Below are 19,564 nucleotides of genomic sequence, written 5' to 3'. Positions count from 1 at the left end.
TTGAAACTCTTTACCTAACTCTACTCCTCCTAGTTCTATTAAAATCTCTCAGCTCCTTTTCCTTTACCTACTTTCAGATTTGGGTTGCACCCACTGAATTTAGTACATTTTGAAGGTGTTCCTATCACCATACAAAAAGAGCCTCACACAGTTACAAACCCATTCCTTTAGAAAGATCTTAAAGGGTGAAGAGAAGTGTAATATTAAGTGGATTCCCAGGCATTCCTTAGATAGGGTGACCCAGCCTTTTTTCCACTTGTACAGTAGGTGATAAATCATATGCTAGGCCTATGGCAGTGGATCCCGTGATCCTCTGTTTGGGGGAGAATCATGGAGGGAAGTGGGGCAGGCAGAAGGTGGCTTAGGGATGGATCTCAGAGGCACTCACGCATGTCCAGATCCTATCCATGCTTTCCCATCCCAACACACTGTCTGACGTTCCTCAGGCTTATGCAAACTATTTAGTTGGTGTAAGTCTGAGGAGGCCCATTGATGGCCAGGTGGCCTATAGAGAGAGAAGTAAAAAATATTTTTACTTACCGCTCCTAGGCCGTGTATCTCTTCCCTACCACCACAACCACCATCACCACCACGGCATTCATTGCATGCTATGACAGTGGCTGCATAGTGTAAACTGGTGGGGGCTAGGATTGGGTCATTAATGAATTTGTTATTTATATATGTACAGTATAAATATAAGCAGTAGCAGCATCAATATACATAACACTTCAAATTGGGTGAAAAATGTTTTGATTACACATACGTAAGCTTAGGGGACTGGGAACTAAGGAGCAGTGGCGTCACTGAGCTTGGTGTCACTCAATGTGTCATCATAGGTTATGAGCTGTGATGAATATGTGCAACCTCCTGGTTTTAGAAATAGGTTACCAGATGCAAGGGAGGACACCAGAATGCAGGTGTCTTGTTGTCTTGTGTGCTCCCTGAGGCATCTGGGGGGCCACTGTGAGATACAGGAGGCTGGACTAGATGGTCCTATGGCCTGATCCAGAGGGGCGCCTCTTGTTTTTATGTTCAGAGTGCCAATGGTGTCACCCCCATGGCCCCGCCCCAGTCTCACTCTGGCCCGGTGCTCTTGTGAAAATGGGGCTGGCATTCCAGACCAGCCACCTGCTGTGGCGCTCCCAGGCATGCCACCTGCCATGTCACTTCTGGTGCCACCCCTTCTAGTGATGTCACCCAGTGTGGTCTGCACCCCCCCCCCCATGCCCATCTAGTGACGCCTTTGCTAAGATATGGTACCAAAAGCTTTTAAGAAGGGATTTGAACTTTAAGAAATTCATACCAGTGTTCCAGCCACCAACTCAGGAGTTTTGTCTCTCCCTCATCCATCTTATCTTTAAAAGCATCATGGAAAAGTTTATGCAAATATCAGTGCATTAGTCACCAATGAGATTTGAAACCCGTACTTGTAAAAAGTGCAAAATCATTTTGGGGGTGGGGGGCAAGGTTTCTTGATAACATCATTGGCCAGCTGTTTGGCCAGTGCCATCATGGCTAATAGAACACATTTCTATAAATCATATTCAGTGTTCTGAACACATATAGTCTGTCTTCACCCAAAGTTATCCTCCTTTAAGCCTCACTGTGCTTCAGGAGATGGCTGTATTGTGGGATGGAGAAAAGACCAAGACTGTTGAAGTGGAAAGGTTATTTTGTTTTCTCACCCATCAAAATGTAGTACTACAGATCAAAGAAGCATCCTCTTCTTCATGACTGCATCTCTGATTTTGTTTACTAACATTTGAAGACTGTTCTGATTGGATTTGGTTTGGTTTAGCAGATGAAGTTAATTGATCGACGTGAACAGTGACAGCTGTTGACTTGGCAAGATCTACAAAACCTGGAAATGAAAAAGGTGCAAAAGAGAGCGACTAAGATGATTACGGGGCTGGGGCACCTTCCTTATGAGGAAAGGCTACGGCGTTTGGGCCTCTTCAGCCTAGAAAAGAGACGCTTGAGGGGGGACATGATTGAGACATACAAAATTATGCAGGGAATGGACAGAGTGGATAGGGAGATGCTCTTTACACTCTCACATAATACCAGAACCAGGGGACATCCACTAAAATTGAATGTTGGGCGGGTTAGGACAGACAGAAGAAAATATTTCTTTACTCAGCGTGTGGTTGGTCTGTGGAACTCCTTGCCACAGGATGTGGTGCTGGCGTCTAGCCTAGACGCCTTTAAAAAGGGATTGGACAAGTTTCTGGAGGAAAAATCCATTACGGGGTACAAGCCATGATGTGTATGCGGAACCTCCTGATTTTAGAAATGGGTTATGTCAGAATGCCAGATGCAGGGGAGGGCACCAGAATGAGGTTTCTTGTTATCTGGGTGTGCTCCCTGGGGCATTTGGTGGGCCGCTGTGAGATACAGGAAGCTGGACTAGATGGGCCTGTGGCCTGATCCAGTGGGGCTGTTCTTATGTTCTTATGTTCTTATGTATTTCTTCCTCATCAGTATCCAAATAAAGGACATGACAGAATTTAATGGTTAATTTAAACAAAAAACAAAGCAAGAGCTAGCATTTGAGAAGAGACGGGCAGCCCAATCCTAACTGCCCTATAACCAGTGCCCGGTTGGGGCTGGTTGGTGCTCAGCCAGGGGCAAGCGGAATTGTTTCTCCTTACTCTGGGTAACACTGCAGCAGTCCCAATGGGGCTACTAAATGGGGTAGCAACCCCAATGGGGCTACCTAAAGAGGGGGTGCAGATCCGGGCAACCCAGAGCTGCACTGGGTTGCCCAGGAGTGGGGTCAGGTCAGGTTCCAGTGCAAGTGCCAGATTCTGACCTCACCCCACGCTCAGCCCTAGCCCACCCATGGGTCCACCCACCCTCTCCCTGCCCTGGAACACCTCCATTCTGCCCTTCCCCCACTCTACCCAAACCCCCACACTGGTCCAACATGACCGGCACTGACCTAAATTTCCTCGGGCGCAGTGGCACCGGAGGTGCCCTCCTGACTTTTGAGATGGCACGAAAGTGCCTTATGGCTGGTTAGGATTGGGCACAGGACAGCAGCATTCATCAGAGGTTTTTCCTTTGATTGGCTATAAATTAAATTATGATCATATTTTGCATCTATATTTCAGGTGTCAAAATAGTACATGTGTATTATGTACCCATACTGACCCTAACTACCATGTAAGGTAGGCCATCATTATCACCCAATATGCAACTGGATGCAGAGACTGAGAGCATAGAAGCTTGCCTAAGACCACCTAATGAGTTCGTGGCTGTGGTAGAATTTTGAACCAAGGACTTCATTGGCTCACTCACTTGCTTACAACAGTCTTGTGGCACCTCAAAGATGTAGCAATCTGAAACACAATCTGGCATTTTGTGGCATAAGCCACAATAAAACATTGAGTCCTCAGTGTCCCACAAGATACTCCATAGCTTTTGATTTAGTTCTGTTGTTCAGTCCATGGTTAGGTTTTGTTCTCAAGGCCCCCATGATGACCACCTGTAAATGGTAGCCAGCTCCAAGCAGCCCAGGAGAGTTCCCTTGTCTTAGCTGTGTGAAGCTATCATCCATTCGCAACTAGGCAGAGCTAGGGAGTTTGCAAGCCTCCATGATCTCTGGCTGCGAATGGCAGAGGTAGGGTGCAAGCTGAATATGCAGTGAGGCAAGCTGAGGGCTGATTCATCTGGCCTTTCCCTTGTGTTTTGTAACTGTGTGTAGATTGTGTAAAACAAGCTTAAGCTTCCATTGTCCACTTTTTCTGAGCCATTGCTAAAAAACCTACTGCAAGAGTACTGTTGGGTCATACCAAGGGTCTAGAACAGCCATTTTCAACCACTGTGCTGTGGCACACTGGTGTGCCGTGAATGGTCCCCAGGTGTGCTGCAGGAATTTGGAAGATGGTTGTTTATTGGTAGGCCATTGGGGGATGTGAGCCCCCTATTGGCAGCACAGTGTGCCTTGTCAATTATAAAAAAAACTGACAGTGTGCTTTGACTATTTTAATGCCTTGTCAGTGTGCCATGAGATGAAAAAGGTTGAAAATCACTGGTCTAGAATGTCTCCAAGCCATTGTTTCTTGTCTGTACGAACTAGTCAAGGTATTCTGGAGCCTGAGGGCACAGAAGGAACTTGCAGAGACTATTGGCCGCCATAAGCCTATTCAAAATGATGGTTTTTAAAGAGAATCTGGAAGCTGCCTAGTCATGAATTTGTTGCAAGCCACAAAGATGGAATTATAAACTGACTTGAAACAGCTCCTTGGGGAATGAACGTAGCTCTGCAGTGGAGTACCTGCTTTGCATACGGTAGGTCCTGGGTTCAATCCCTAGCATCTCCGGATAGGGATGGAGAAAACTCTTGTCTTGAAACCTGGAGTGTCACTACCAGTCCATGTGTAAACAATACAGAGCTAAATGGATCACTAACCTGACTCAATAGGAAGTGGCTTGGTATGTTAATATAAATAATGCTAAAATACAGCTGCATGAGTCAGCCTTGAATGCTGACTTTCCTTTGATCTTAGCATTCCTTTAAATATACAAAGTCCTGGAACTATTTTGGGGATCTCACCCCCAAGGTTTGATCATGACACCAGCAGCAAAGGTTTGATCATGACACCATGAGGGAAGACTGCTTTGCCCAATAGATGTTTCTCATCTTGGGTTTCTACTGTCTTTCCAGAGCCTGAAAGTTTTTAAAACATTAAACCAAAACCAGACCATTCTACTTTACTGCTCATATTTTTAAATTCTCCTAGCAAGACTTACTACTTTCTGGCATAAAGCCATGGATTTGTAAACAGGCCTGGTCGCATGATGTCTGTCATTATGATAGTTATGATCTTGTTACAGCTCTCTAGATGCCCAGAAAAACCCAACATAAGTTCAGTAAAATGTGTATGTTAGGACAGAAATCTTAGACTGGACTGATTTTCTTGCAGCACCTTTCCACAAGGGGTTAGGTGCAAAGAAAACAGGTTCTGTTGAGTTTCTGGAAACTATAACATTTATGGAGTCTGTGCAAATCTTACAAATGGCAATAGTTCATCGTGGGAGTTCTGCAAAAGTGGGGGTTACAGTGGTGTGTGGAAAGCATAGATCTCACATACAAATTTGTCTGTCAGTAGAGACCCCATGCAAGATGAGTCTTCCATGTGAACCCGGGGCTCCTCCTTTTCATTGTTCTTATCATTAAGAATATTTTATATGCCATGTCTCAACAAAAAACACAGAGGAATCTTATGCATATGTACTCAGAAGTATATCCCACTGAGTTCAGTTTGGTCTACTTCCAGGTAAGTATGTAGGATTGGAGCCAAAACAGTTTGCACTTCAAAACGTTAATTTTTTTAATTGGGCAGGGAGAATATCACCCAAACAGGCCCTATGCAACAATTGTACATGAATTTACTTGTTGTTCCTCTTCCTTCCCCATTCCTTTAAAAAAAAAAAAGAATAATGTATTCTTACTGTTTAATATATAATGTATTTTTAGAAGGTAAGCCATTATTCTAAACCAGTGGTGCCCAAACCCTAGCCCGGGGGCCAATTACGACCCTCGGGGGCTCCCAATCAAGTCCGTGGGTAGCCTCCAGTCTCCAATGAGCCTCTGGCCCTCTGAAGACTTGCTGGAGCCCGTGCTGGCCCAATGCAACTGCTCTCAGTGTGAGGACGACTGTTCAACCTCTCACCTGAGCAGTGGGATGAGGGCTCCCTCCGCTATTTGCTGTTTCATGTCGGTGATGCGGCAGTGGTTGCGAAGGAGAGGCTGGCCTTGCTTTGTGCAAGGCCTTTTTTAGGCCTTGAGCTACTGCAAGACCATTCATTCATAAGTTCAATCTCTAATATAGTCATTTATGTAAACTTATTCAAATTTAAAATGTAAATTAATTCTTTTTTTGCTCCAGCCTCCGACACAGTGTCAGAGAGATGATGTGGCCCTCCTGCCAAAATGTTTGGAAACCCCTGTTCTAAACTGTAGATTGCCTTGGCAGAAAGGCAGTGCAGTATATATTCTACTGTAAAAGGGATAACAACTAAGTAAAGAGCAGATGGGGACTGCACTTTCATCTGTGATCCAATCCAGAAACTCTGCCCCTTTTAACTGTTGTCTGTTTATGGGTTTGTCCTGATGGCCTTTTTGGGGGGGGGGGATTTAATCAGGTATTCTGCAGCTTTAAAAACCTTTACTAGTAGCCAGATGATTTGAGGTTTTATTTTTCTCCTTTTCTTTTAATTGCAAATAAAGGACTGTGAGATGTGGAAGAGTGGTACATGACTCTACTTTTATGATACATTTTTCTTTCAAAAGAACTTTATTCGCACCTTGGAAATGTATGTAGCAGCCTTTTCTTATTAAAGCACTTTACTTGAGAAACTTCAGAAAGGCTATCCAGAAACATTTGGGTAGAAACAGGGCTGCAAATGCATGTGTATATTTGGGAAGAGGCGGTAGCCATCTGTAAGAACTTCAGTGATCTTTTGGATTTTCCCTCCTTAGAATTTAAAAGTCTTGTTTTCACTCCTTTATAAACACAGGTTTCCATAGGAATCCTAAGGGCCTAAAAATCATTGCCTGGCTCGTACAGCCCCTGCATGACACTTTCCCTGTGAAATTTAAAATAATGAAAAGGACTGAGCATAGTTCAGGTTGGGGAACTTGGAATTAACAAGATCAAAAAGCATGCTGGGTTTAAAGAAGCTATTATTCTACCATAAGAAAGTTATTCAGTAAAACCAATACAGATTTCTCCAAAATGTTGGACGCCGTCCAGCCCAACTAAATAACTTTTATGCCTCATTGATTTCAATGGGAGAGACTAAAGCAATGTTTTCAGCTGTAAGCCATAACAAAAATTAATTGGCATCAAATGTTTAGAACAAACTCTGAAACAATACAAACTGTTCACCACATTGGAAAAATAGGTGCTTTTATACTTGTTCAACAATGTGTCAGGTGACTGGTATTTTTACCTCCTCCCCGCTGCCTCCTGGATAGATTTACTTCTGGATCCCATTGTGAAATTGTTCCTGGGTGATAGTTAAGGAGAGAATCTCCTGGTGTTCAGCATTTGTTGCTGGAGAGGGTCGGTGATCATGGGGAAGGTGTGAGATGCCATGGGGCAGCCCAAAGCTCCCTGGCACTTGAGCAGACATGCCAAAACCTGTCCCTGTTATCTCGTGATATGCAATTCTCTCCTCCTTTCCCTTCCTGGATTGGAAAAGGAGAAGGAGGATGAAGTGTGAAGGAGAGGAGAGCAGTAGGCTGGAGCAGTGGTTCTCAAACTTTTTTAGAACTGGGACCCACTTTTTAGAATGGTAATCTTTTGGGACCCACTGGAAATGGTGTCATTAACCTGGTATTGATGTCATGACCGATCGTGACATCATCAGGCAGGAAATTTTTTGCACCCCCTTATGACAAAATCAAATCAAATTAAGTAAATTAGAAGTTTACAAAAAGTATAAGTTAAAATAATATTTAAAATAATGAAGAACCCTCCTAACCCTCCCAAGCAGTTGCTGATCTGTTATTAAAAAAATTCCCCAAACATCCCAAAGGCTACAATCCTAACCACACTTACCTGGGAATAATCCCCATTGATTATCATTGTTAAAAGCATATACACAGTAGTCTATTAAAAATAAAATGCACATTTAAATGAATGGGGACCCACCTGAAATTGGCTTGCAACCCACCTCATGGTCCACATTCTGAAAAATACTGAGCTGGGACATTTGAAAAACACCATCAGGGACACTCTAGCTCAGCACTCTTCTCTACACTTCTTTTTCTGCTCCGTCCTGTCTTTTTCTAAAGCAGGCAATGGGAGGAGGAGCAATAGAGGAGCATGCAGGTGGAGATAGGTATCCACCACCAGTCAACTGTCTGAGGTCAGTCAATCAGTCCTCAGTCAGCCTCATGGATGAACCAATCCTAGGGGCGCCGTGTCATCTGTGCAACACCTGTGGAGGTGTGGCTCAGCTGGACACTCTGCCAAGAAGTCTTCACCTGTACAGGAATGCATGTGGATATAATGTCCACAGGCAATAGGAGGTGGGGCTTCTCTTCATTGGGGCCAGATAGAACATAGTCATCTCAAGAAATACAGGCAGGGGCCTCAGGGGTGCACTGGGCGCATGGGGGGGAGATGCCCCCATATCCACGGTTTATGTATCTATGGGTGGTTCATGGAAGTGATCCCCAATGGATATGGGGGCACACCTATATCTCTTCCTGAAAGAGCTCGTCGGACCTGCTCCACATTCCATCTTTTCAGGAGTCTAATGAACTTTATCCAGAAGCAGGGCCTTCCCCATAGCAGCTTCACTGTTGCAGAATTCACTTCTGAAAGAGGCTTGAGCTGAAAGAGTCTCCTCCCTGTTGAGACTCTGAAAAAACATTCTTATTTCAGCAGACTTTTGCAAATCCAGATTTGATTATTGATTCCTGCCTAGTATTGTGTTTGTTGATTTTTGTTACTCAGTTATTTTATTATGGATTCTTTGTTGTTGTAAACTACTGCCATAGCAATTTTTATGAATAACAATATAAAAATTATATTTGTGGCTGTCAGTATTGGGGCAGCTAAGTACACCGTGTGTGTGTGTGCGCATGCGAAAGAGAGGGAGAGAGAGAGAGATGTTTAAACCATTACCCACTTTGGTGTTTCTGCTGCAGTTCTCGTTTCGTTTCATTGCCAGGTTGTGGAAATGTGTATTAAGTTGTGGCACTGCCAGAAACTAAAGCTAGAGCCTTTCTCCTTTTTAGGAGCTTTCCCTTTTTCAAATGCACTTTCCCTCTTAAAAAAAATTGAAATGTTTTCTTGTTTTTCTTCCTAGTGGAGAGGGAAAATGTGCAGAAAAGGACTTTTACCCGGTGGATGAATCTGCATTTGGAAAAGGTAAGACTGCTCCACAAATCAGGCTTCTTAAAAAATTATGACTATTAACAAGATGGGTCCTTAGATGAAAAGTGGGGCATTGGTTTGTTTTTTGCCTTTTATTACCAGATAATGCTCTCCAAAGAATGCCAAAGATTCTTTTCTGTGTACTATAATGGGTACTTCTCTTTCATCACAGTGTAGCCCCCCTCTGGAAGTGAAAGATCTGCTGGTTGATATTAAGGATGGCAAAATTTTGATGGCTTTATTGGAGGTTCTCTCAGGACAAAATTTGGTATGTGGATGTTTTCTTTTTTTTATAACCACTGCTGTGGAACTCTCTGGAAAACCTCTTCCATTAAGGCCCGCATCAGAAACTTATCTCAGGCTGCATTAACCTGAAACTTCTAGTAACATACAGTTAACAGAAATTGCATAGGTTACATACAACATTGCCTTATATTATTATTACTATTACTATTACTATTTCTATCAGCAACAACAACAACAACAACAACAGTATTTATATACCGCTTTTCAACTAAAGTTCACAAAGCGGTTTACAGAGAAAAATCAAATAACTAAATGGTTCCCTGTCCCAAAAGGGCTCACAATCTAAAAAGATGCCAAGGAAAAGATGCCAGCAGACAGCCACTAGAACAGACAGTGCTGGGGTGAGGTGGGCCAGTTACTCTCCCCCTGCTAAAAAAAGGAGCACCCACTTGAAAAAGCAGTGGCATAGCTAGAGGGGGTGCAAAGCACCAAGTTTTGCAGGGAGCCTCACCACAGCGTGCAAATGGTCCCTCCTCCTCCCCTTTGGAGCCATTCCAGAGGCTTACACTTCTGTTTTGCTTCCCCTGCCTGGAATGGCTCTGTAGGGGAGGGGCTGCTTGCATGCTGCGGTGAGGCTCCCTGCAAAACTTAGTGCTTTGCACCACCTCTAACTACACCACTGATTCCAAACCAAACCATTGAGTCTGTCTAACTTGGTATTATCAACTCTGACAGACAATGGTTCTCAGGCAGATATTTTCCAGGCAGAAATTTTCCAGAAATTGAACCTGGGACCTTCTGAAAACTTGTGCTCTACTACTGAGCTATAGGTCCTCCTTCCAACAGAGCACCTGACAGCAGATCCTGTTACTCTGAGGCCTCCTTGGGTAAAGGAACATTAGCTCTATAGATGGCACAAGTCCGAGATTATATTGCAGGCAGATCAGACCCAGGGTTAGGATTCAGTGTGTGCTGCTGGTGCCAAACCTTTCCCCTTCCCAGGCCCTAACCATCCTCCTCCCCATTCCACTCACCCACCACCCACATTCAATCTCCTGCACGGTCTTACTTGCTCTGGCGGGCGTCCCCAGCCCATCGGAGTGTGGACCTAGCTTTTGCCATTTGCAGCAGTAGCCAAGCTGGAAGCTGCTGTAAAGTGCAGTATGCCAGCTTAATGGCAGTGTAACATCTGCCAGATAGCATTGGGCCATTAGTTGCATCTGACCTGATAGAATTGTGCTTGGAATTTCATCATAAATTGATGAGATTCTTACTTGGCTGCTCTGTTTTAACATTTCTGGCTGACTTGCACTTAAATGTTCACTTGCTATGGAGGATGTGTCTCCATTTTGCAAGGCATCCACTCCCATGATATGGCATGTTTCCTGTCTACCTCCCTCTACCATTCCACAGTTAGCAAACATAACTGATTACAGAGTGGGAAACTTGCTGCATGATGGATCCAAAAAACAACGAAAATGACTTTCAGTGCAGTGTTGTATTATGCAAATGTGTGAACTGGTAGCACAAAACTCCAAGGAGAATGGACAAGTCATGTGTTCATCCTTCTATTAGAAGATAAATTAAAGACCTCTGTGTATTAATTGATTTGGAACAGATCCAACATTCCATAATTATTGACATAAAAAGGACTCATGACTTTAAAATTTTCTGCATGGTCTTAATTTTAATAGGCTGCACAAGGTTTTTACTGCCTTTCAAAGGATGTCTTCACAATTTCTCATGAGTCAGAAACCTTAGGCCTGGTTTCAACAAACCTTTTTTTTTTTTTTTTTGGCACTGTGAACAAATACAAGCTTGAGTGCTTTCTTGGATACCTGGCTTTCTAGAAGACTTCCTTGTTTGTTAAAACTCCATTTGCTATGTCAGCTGAACCAGGATACTGTGGTTTAAATGCTCCCTACAAAGTAGTATCAAAATACAGTTTGCAGTTTTGGTTTGTAGGGAGGATTCAAATCATGCTTTCCCAGTTTGGAAACCAAAGCAAACTGTGGTCTAAACTGGGCCTTAAGACTCCCAACAAGATATTGGTTCTGTACGTGTGAGTTATTAGAGGTAGACGATCTCAACTGTTTCCTTTGCAAAGACCAATCTATGTAAAATAAGTTTCATATAGAAGTATTAGATAGGCTAATAGATGACAATGAACATAAGATAATACTATTTTTCTTGAAGAGTAAGGATAAGTGTTACATACATAATGTCCATGTTTACAGTGGCAGTCCAAAGACTCCTCCAAGGAAATAAGTATTGCAAAAATTAGGGCTCAATCCTAACCCTTTATGTCAGTGCTTTCCAGCACTGATATAAGGGCAGTGCAGCTCCGAGGTAAGGGAACACACATTCCCTTACTTTGAGGAGGCCTCCGTGAGTGACATTCAACTGCAGGATGCAGCACATGTCCCATTGGCACTGTTACGCCAGTGCTGGAAAGAACTGACATAAGGGGTTAGGATTGCGCCCTAATTGATCAGATCAGTGGTTTTCAAAGGTTTTAGCACTGAGCAAAGTTTTAGAATGACAGTCTTTTGGGACCCACCTGAAGTGATGTCATTAACCTGGAAGTGATGTCATGGCTGGAAGTGACACCATCAATTTAGGCTTCACACCTAAGCCACATTCAGCCAAAGATCCCATTACATAGTGCACTTGTGCTGTCATTTTGCATAGCACCATGCCTCTTTCCCACTGGGAGCCTGCCCTGCCCAGCAGCTCTGTACGTTGTATTTTCATCTCTGTAATTTCAATGAAGGCTGAACTAAGTGCTACACGACCCAACGGAAATTGGCTTGCGACCCACCTAGTGGGTCCCAGTCCACAGTTTGAGAAACACTCGATCAGATCCATCAGTTTTAAAATGTTCAATCAACTAAATAGGTGCTGCTGCTAAATCACACTTTAGATTTACACATGCAGATCACATGCAGATTTAATATATAATTTTTTAATGCAAGTATTTAAAGAAGCTACTGGGAGGGGCACTATCTTAAAAAAAAAAAAAAGACCTGCTTCCTTTTCTCTTAGTTACAAGTGAATGCCTCCTCTGTGATAATGGCTCCTATGAGAGTTTCATAAAAATCCTTCACCGGGAAATAAAGGGAGTGCATTTCTTGCTACAGTTTGTAAATGGTGATAGCCTTTCACTGAATTGTAAGCAAATAAAAGGACTTGCTTCCAACTGGTCAAATCTTATTTTTGAAACTTACTCCTGGATGCAGTGGCATAGCTAGAGGTGATGCCAAGCACTTTGTTTTGCAGGTGCCTGAATGCGCCATGTAAGTGGTTGGGCAGAATGACTCCAAGGGGGAGCTGGAGGGGCTGCTTGCATGGCCACTGCCTGGACCGATCACTCATTTTGAAGCCTCTCTACTTCTTGTTTCCTTAGCTGCACGAGTACAAATCCTCAACCCACCGTATCTTTCGACTGAACAATATAGCGAAAGCCCTGAAGTTTTTGGAGGACAGCAATGTAAGTCGTTTGAAAGTTGCAGGGTTATTCTTTGCTTCTTCCAGTGTACATTGTGCAGAGAAAACATTGTGCCTTTGTGAAGAATACACAAGCTGGCAGAGTTGTGCTTTGCTTTGCTTAACATCATATCTAGTCAGATCTAAAGTCCACAAACGTTTTGCAGGAAAATCTTCTAACGACTCCTTAAAAACAAAGATTACTCTTTTGCAATGTAAAACGTTCTGCTGGATTAAAAGATCAAGAGGTTAATATTAAAAGAAATAACAAGAAATGCCTGTAATCAGTGATTTTTAAGTAGCTTGACTCCACTTAATTTGAATGTTACTGCTCTGAGTCATCTGATTTTAAAAATCTACTTGGCATCACGAGTTCTATATTTTTCTGCTAAATTATAGCAGTAGCTTATTTGATCTTCATTCCAAAACTGCAAGCTAGAGATCTAGACTTGTGTAACTCCACAAGTTCCATGACTGAACTTCACATAGGTATGGAAAAATGAAAATCCCAGTGTAGTATTATTATTATTCACATTTTTATACTGCCTTTCCACCAAAGAGCTCAGGGTGGTGTACGCAGCTGCTCCCCTGCTTTTGTCCTCACAACAACCCTGTGAGGTAGGCGAGGCTGAGAGAAAGTGACTGGCCCAAGGTCACCCAGGAAGCTTCAGGGCTGAGGGGGGATTCAATCCTGGATCTTCCAGGTCTAAGGCCACCTCCCAAACCACTGCACCACCCTGGCTCTCTAGGGTGGCTCTCCAGTGCCACAGAGCAGTTGCATTCAGTGTGATCTTCATAGGTCAAGGTGGAAGCATTGCTGCCATTGCTTCTGGCTCTTATGTGATAACAGTGAGAAACTTCTGTCTCCCACATTGAGATGTGTGTCCTCCCTTGCATGAAGAGAATGCATTTCTTAGTGTGGTGGTTATATGTCTTACGCAAGATTCAAAAGTGTGTGGGGAGGATGAAGGAATGTGAATCACTAATGCATTTTCTCTCACTGTTGCCATGTCTTATGGGAAAGCACACAATGACATTAAAAAGCACAGGTTTCTTATCCCCACCATAAAGGTTAAACCACCATCGCAAAAAAAAAAATCATCTGTAAAGTGTTTCACATCTCAGTAAGCTTTTGTTTAGGCACATACGATCTGCATCTCGTATCTGCATCTCGTAGATCTGCATCGGCCAAATTTTCAAATAAAGTCAAGGTGAGAAGTGGGTTTTGTAGCCTTTTTTAGTGATTTAAGGCCCAATCCTATCCAGCTTTCTAGCACCGATACAGCTATACCAAAGGGGTGTGCTCTGCATTCTTTTGTGGGGATACACAGCCCAATCCTGAGCTGCCCGGGGCTGCAGTGGAGCCAAAAATAGCTGCCATTGCATCCTGCGCACTCTGGGCAGCCGCCAGCAGCTCCTCAGGAGAAGGATACTTTTGTCCCCTTCCCCCGGGTAAAGATAGTAGCCCCGTAATGGAGCTACTTGATTCACTGCCAGCGAGAAGGTCGGCAGAGAATCAAGAGCCTCTGTGTCAGGCGGTGAGCCTGACACGGAGGCTCTGGATCTGGTGGAGGTTTGATCCACCAGTCTCGCCTCCCTCCTTCCCCGCTCCCTCCCCGGCACACAGCTTCCCTGCCCTCTCCCCGTCTCCCCCTTGCTCATAATGCCTCCTCCCCGCCTTCCCTCCGCCCGCCTCCCCCCCCCGGAACTCTTCCTCCCTGCCTCCCCCATGCCTCCACTTACTTCTCCACTGCTTGGGGGTCTGTGCGACCACCGAGCAGCAGAGCTTTGGCGCCCACCCAGCAGTAGCCCAGTGCCAGCCATTGCTGGGCTAGAACCAGTGCTCGCCCAGTGCTAGGGCCCGCAAACGTGCCTTACTGCATTAAACCGGCGCACACTGTTCAGGATTGGGCCCACAATCATGGAAGCCTCCTCAAGGTAAGGGAATGTTTGTTCCCCTACCTTGAGGTTGCATTGCTCCTGCATCTGCACTAGAAAATTGGATAGGATTGGGCTTAAGCTGCCTCATCATTCTCGATGAAAGAATTTCAAAGGTGTGTTCTGTGTGTATAATAGAGTTGGGCATCCCTTATCTGAAGTGTTCGGGACCAGAAGCATTTTGGATATCGGATTTTTCGTATTTTGGAATACTTGCATATACATATACGAAGTGAGAGATTTTGGGACTGGGGCCCAAGTCTAAACACCAAATTCATTTGTGTTTCTTATACCCCTTATACGCATAGCCTGAAGGTAATTGTATACAATATTTTTAATAAGTTTGTGCACGAAACAAGGTTTGTACATGAAACACATTTTGTGATTTTATTTCTTTAGGCGAAAAAGTAACTCTTAATCTATTAAAATCCACTTGATGATTTATTAAGATTTCTCTAATTGGTCAAGAGACCAATTGACCACACAAATGAACTCCCATGTTCTCTTGTTATTACCCCCCAAGACCTGAATCTCTTCCTTACCATGCTTAGGGCTGGACTGGATGTCTGAAATGATTTGTTTGGTATCCCAGTTCTTAGGTCTTCTAAGACCTTGTTTTCTGGAGCTGGAGAGAAGCCTTCACTGGCCTTGCCCAATCATTCAAATGTAAACATTGGCAAAGAGGTCAGAACCTGTATAAAACAATGTTTTGGTTTTTTAGCAGATTCTGTTTTTTGACAAAAATGAAAAATGTAGAAAGTGGTGTTGTGTGTTTTATTCAAAATTTGCATTTTAATTATAAATAATAATCACTTTAAACTTGTACTAGGTAGGTGATATAGGTGGTACAGTGTCAGCAGATTACCCATCACCCACCAGTCCAGCCTAACCAGCCTACAGTGACCAATGTGTAGAGGTGTTAGAAAATGCACTTTATTTTTTCACAGATTTAGGGTTCTTGTTGTTGTTTTACAAAAATGAGAAGTGCAGAATGCAGTGTTATGTGTTTTTATTTCATTGTCACCGTAAAATCGCACCTCTACCTACCATATCACAGCCCCACCCCCACCGCAGCCCCAAGCCACCACCCCCACCATATCACAACTTCATTGAAGGAGGAGCCTATGACATGCTGGCTTGCTCAACCATTCTGCTGATTTGCTGAATTAAGGCCCAATCCTATCCAACTTTCTAGCACCAGTGCAGCTGCAAAGCTATCTCATGGTAAGGGGACACGTGTTCCCCTGCCTTGAAGAGGCCTCTGTGACTGCCTCCCCTCCCCAGGATGTAGCGCACGTCCCATTGGCATGGCTACGCAAGCACTGGAAAATTGGATAGGATTGGGCCCTAAGTCTGCATATGTTATTGACATCACACTTCATATACACACACTTATCCCGTTGCTAAGGGCCCTAGTATGTCACAGTCACTTGCATTAGCTTAGGGCAAGGTAAGCTAGGTGGAGCTTTCTTTGAGCACACTGAACCTTTTAAGGCAGATGGATGGCTTTGGTCTCGATGTCCAACCCCTTCTGAGGGGGTCCACCATAATATACTTGTAAGTGGTTGATACTGGGAAGGACTGAGTAGAGTTGATCAGATATAGTACTGCAACCAGGGTTGCCAATTCCTAACTCTAACGAAGCTCCCATCTCTTTTAACAACTGTGTAGTAGGGAGAAGTTTGGCAGGTGTAACTTATTCCATCACAGCAATGACAAAAGAAGTAGCATTTGCTAACTATGACTATTAAAAGGGACTGTACAAGGCCCCATCACTTTCCCATCTGTAGGCACCTTTTATTTCCCAAGTCTAATCTGTTTGGAGAATGCACATGGGGGGGAAGAGATGTTTTGCTTGGAGCTTGAGATCTGGGTTCAGTTCTTGTTTCTGCGTGGCCTTGTAGGAAGCCACAGTTTTTCAGCATTGATTCCTCATCTTCAGTGTAAGACCAGCAATGATCAACTTTCTGTGGTTGCAGTGAGAACCATGCAAGAAAGGGGTTGAAACCAGTGACAGGCAAACTTCCATTCATGTTCAGAATTGTTCTTATAAAATTATCCCCTCCCGTTTGGAAAACAGTTTTGTTTTTTTTTCTTCCAAAAGAATTCCAGCTCTGTTTTGTGCTCTGTCATACCCCTGATGGTGTCTATTGGAAGCGCAAGAGATTCTTATTCACAGCCCAATCCTATGTATGTCTACTCAGAAGCAAGTGTCATTGAGTTCAATGAGTCTTACTCCCAGGAAAGTGTGGATAGGATTGCAGCCTACATCCCTCCCATGACCCCGCACAACCCCCCCCAAATTCTCCTGTAATCATCACTCCCAAGTGCCTTCCCCCTACTTCTCATTTTTGTAGCTTCAGTGGCAGCAAAAGCAGAATTAAGTGACACCACTCTGGCCTTATTCTTCTTGATGCCCGCACGTTGTGATAGCTATGTGCCAGAAGTGAGGAGCTCTGGAATTGTAGTTTTTCAGTGCTACTGACCCATGTCAGTGGTGTTGGAAAAATTACAATTCCCAATGCTCTTTGCATCTGGCATGCCAAGGAACATCTGCTGAATCTGCTGAAACAAAAACAACACAAAAGTGAAGAGTCAGAGAGAGGGGACTTGGAGGCAGGGGAATGTCCTGATGGGTGGGAAGCAAGCAAGGACGCTGTGCTGAAGTTTCTTTGCAGCTCAGATTAAAATCCTAGGTTGCAGAATAATGAAACATTGTGGCAGCAGGAGGTACAGTAAATTAGAGAGGGAAAATGAGGAGTTAAGACATGTAAATGCAGGCTTTGGTGGCAGTGGTACATATAGCATAGCACCTAATTTGAATGCTAGTGCTGAGTAAGGCACTGAATGTAGAACACACTCATCTACAAGGGAGTTCAACTATAGCTCTCAGTTGGGTGCCTGCTTGGGAGAAAAGCAGGGTACAAATAAAATAGGTAAATAAAACCATGTGCAGGTGTTCTCCCCCCACACATCCCCACTGAATGTGTACGGGACAGGGCTGCATTTGCTAGTCTTGCCTTTGGGCATCTGTGCATCTGAGGGACACCTGTGCGCATGCAGATGTCTGAACATAGGTGTGCTGTGTGATTGGAACCCTACTTGCCCAGGATTCCTGATTGTGTGAAATGACTTTGCTGCTGCAAGGGGTGGGCCAACAGGGAGATCCCTTTCCTCCCTTCATCTGTTTAGTCTACACATGGAGGAAAGGGTTGAAAAGGACTTGTGAGATTTATTACTCAAGAAGAGTACCGTTCTGTAAATACTAGTAAACTAATAATGGAATATGAGAAAAGTGGTCTTGAGAAATATTCAAAGGCCGTGTGTTGTGATCTAATGCAGTTGCTCTTAAACTTTCAGTTAATCCTGCCCACACTGATTTGTCATAAGGCCCCAGAACACTGTAGAGAATCCTGGGAACATGTGTTAACATGCATACTGATTTCATATGAGGCACTTGCTGACATCTTGCATGAACACAGCAAGACATCTTCAGTGCTGTTTTGTGGCTGCACATTGTAGGAGAAATCAGATTGTGGGTAGGCAAGCTTCCTTTCTGGAAAGCTTGTCTTCCATTACTGATCTCACTGTGATCAGTACCTCAGAAGCTTCCCAGGGTTCCCTGGAAACACAGTCTGAAAACAGCTGTTCAAGTCAAGAGGATTCTAATGTTGCTCACGGGGTCTGTCTGCTCTGGAACATCCATTGCTTCCAGGCCCAGCCACTGAGCAAAAGTTACTTTACATCAATCCATGTGACAGCTGTCATTCGTGTGGAGCAGAGGAAGCTACCTTCTACTGAACCTGTCTAACTCAGTATTACACTCAATAGTGGTTCTGCAGGATTTCATACTCGGGTTTTTTTCCAGTCCTACCTGGAGATGCCAGCAATCAAACTTGGGGTCTTCTGCATGCAAAGCCTGTTCTGTGGCATTGAGCTAAGGCTCCTAACACGCAGTGGCTCACCAGGATGACTTCTTTCACAGCACCATAGACATTTCCTTCACATCACCACAGACACTTGTGGTGCCATAAAGAACATTGTTCTGTCTACAGTGAGCCACCACATTACAGCCATATCATGTGAACTAGCATAATATGCATGGTACAAGCAGACAAGTAGGTTAAATATATTGTATACAAGCCAAAACCTAACCTGGCAGTGCAGAAACCACCTGCATAATCTTCAGATTTGACAACTGCATGTTGTGTAGTTAAAAGTGCATGTTTTTAATATGTCTGTCTATTCATATAAGCCTCTATTTAAGCCTTCAACTTGCTTTTCTGTAGGTAAAGCTGGTTAGCATTGATGCCGCTGAAATAGCAGATGGAAACTCTTCTATGGTACTGGGCCTGATATGGAACATAATCCTGTTTTTTCAGGTAAAAAATGATGCGGTAATCAGGTTAGCTATTCCATTAAATCATTCAGTTTCAACATAATGCAGATATGTGAAGGACAGAAATTAAATAGCCATTTCCTCTTACGCCTCTTGTGTATAGCTCTTTATTTATCTGAGAATACTGATGCTGTAAATGTATGAAAAATCTGAGCAGATTGAAATGGATCAAACTCCTGAACTTCAGTTAAACCTTTCTTTCCCTCTCCCAATTGTGGTCTTCTCCTCTGCTCTGCAAATTGACTTCTGCATCAAATTACCTGAGTCTAACTTGACCTGAGCAAAAATTGGCTTCTATCCAAGACCAGGATCAGAAGATCTTATTTTTCATTTTTGTGCTGAAAACGTAGGAAAGTTGCTTTGTACATTTTAACAACATGGAACTAAAACCTAAAAGCCCTAACAATTAGGCTTTAAAGAACTGTTGGATGTGTGTCGCTTTCATATACCAAGACTGAAATTAACAGGCATTCAGCAAACTCTAAAAAACTTGAAGATTAGAATGGTTAGCGTCAAGTTCATTGGTTTCATTTCAGAGTGCCAGTAACTTTCCCAATATTTTAACTGTAGATAAAAGACTGGGAGCAGTAAGTATTAT

General features: G+C 43.6%; 1 protein-coding gene across 2 annotated transcripts in view; it reads left to right on the top strand.

Moving 5' to 3' along the window:
- Positions 1-19,564, top strand: part of CLMN (calmin) — an 83,844-nt gene that overhangs the window by 38,664 nt on the left and 25,616 nt on the right. Inside the window, exons 2-5 of one of the 2 annotated variants that reach the window (XM_066628644.1) lie at positions 8,830-8,891; positions 9,070-9,165; positions 12,550-12,633; positions 18,857-18,949. In XM_066628644.1, the coding sequence (XP_066484741.1) occupies positions 8,830-8,891; positions 9,070-9,165; positions 12,550-12,633; positions 18,857-18,949 (335 nt within the window). The remainder of the gene's footprint in view (positions 1-8,829; positions 8,892-9,069; positions 9,166-12,549; positions 12,634-18,856; positions 18,950-19,564) is intronic. The other variant, XM_066628653.1, reaches the window with a different exon arrangement.

This window comes from Tiliqua scincoides, chromosome 1, assembly GCF_035046505.1.
Source record: "Tiliqua scincoides isolate rTilSci1 chromosome 1, rTilSci1.hap2, whole genome shotgun sequence".
Classification (NCBI taxonomy): Eukaryota; Metazoa; Chordata; class Lepidosauria; order Squamata; family Scincidae; genus Tiliqua; species Tiliqua scincoides.
Note: the sequence above shows the minus strand (reverse complement) of the source record. Positions and strands in the feature narration are given on the sequence as shown.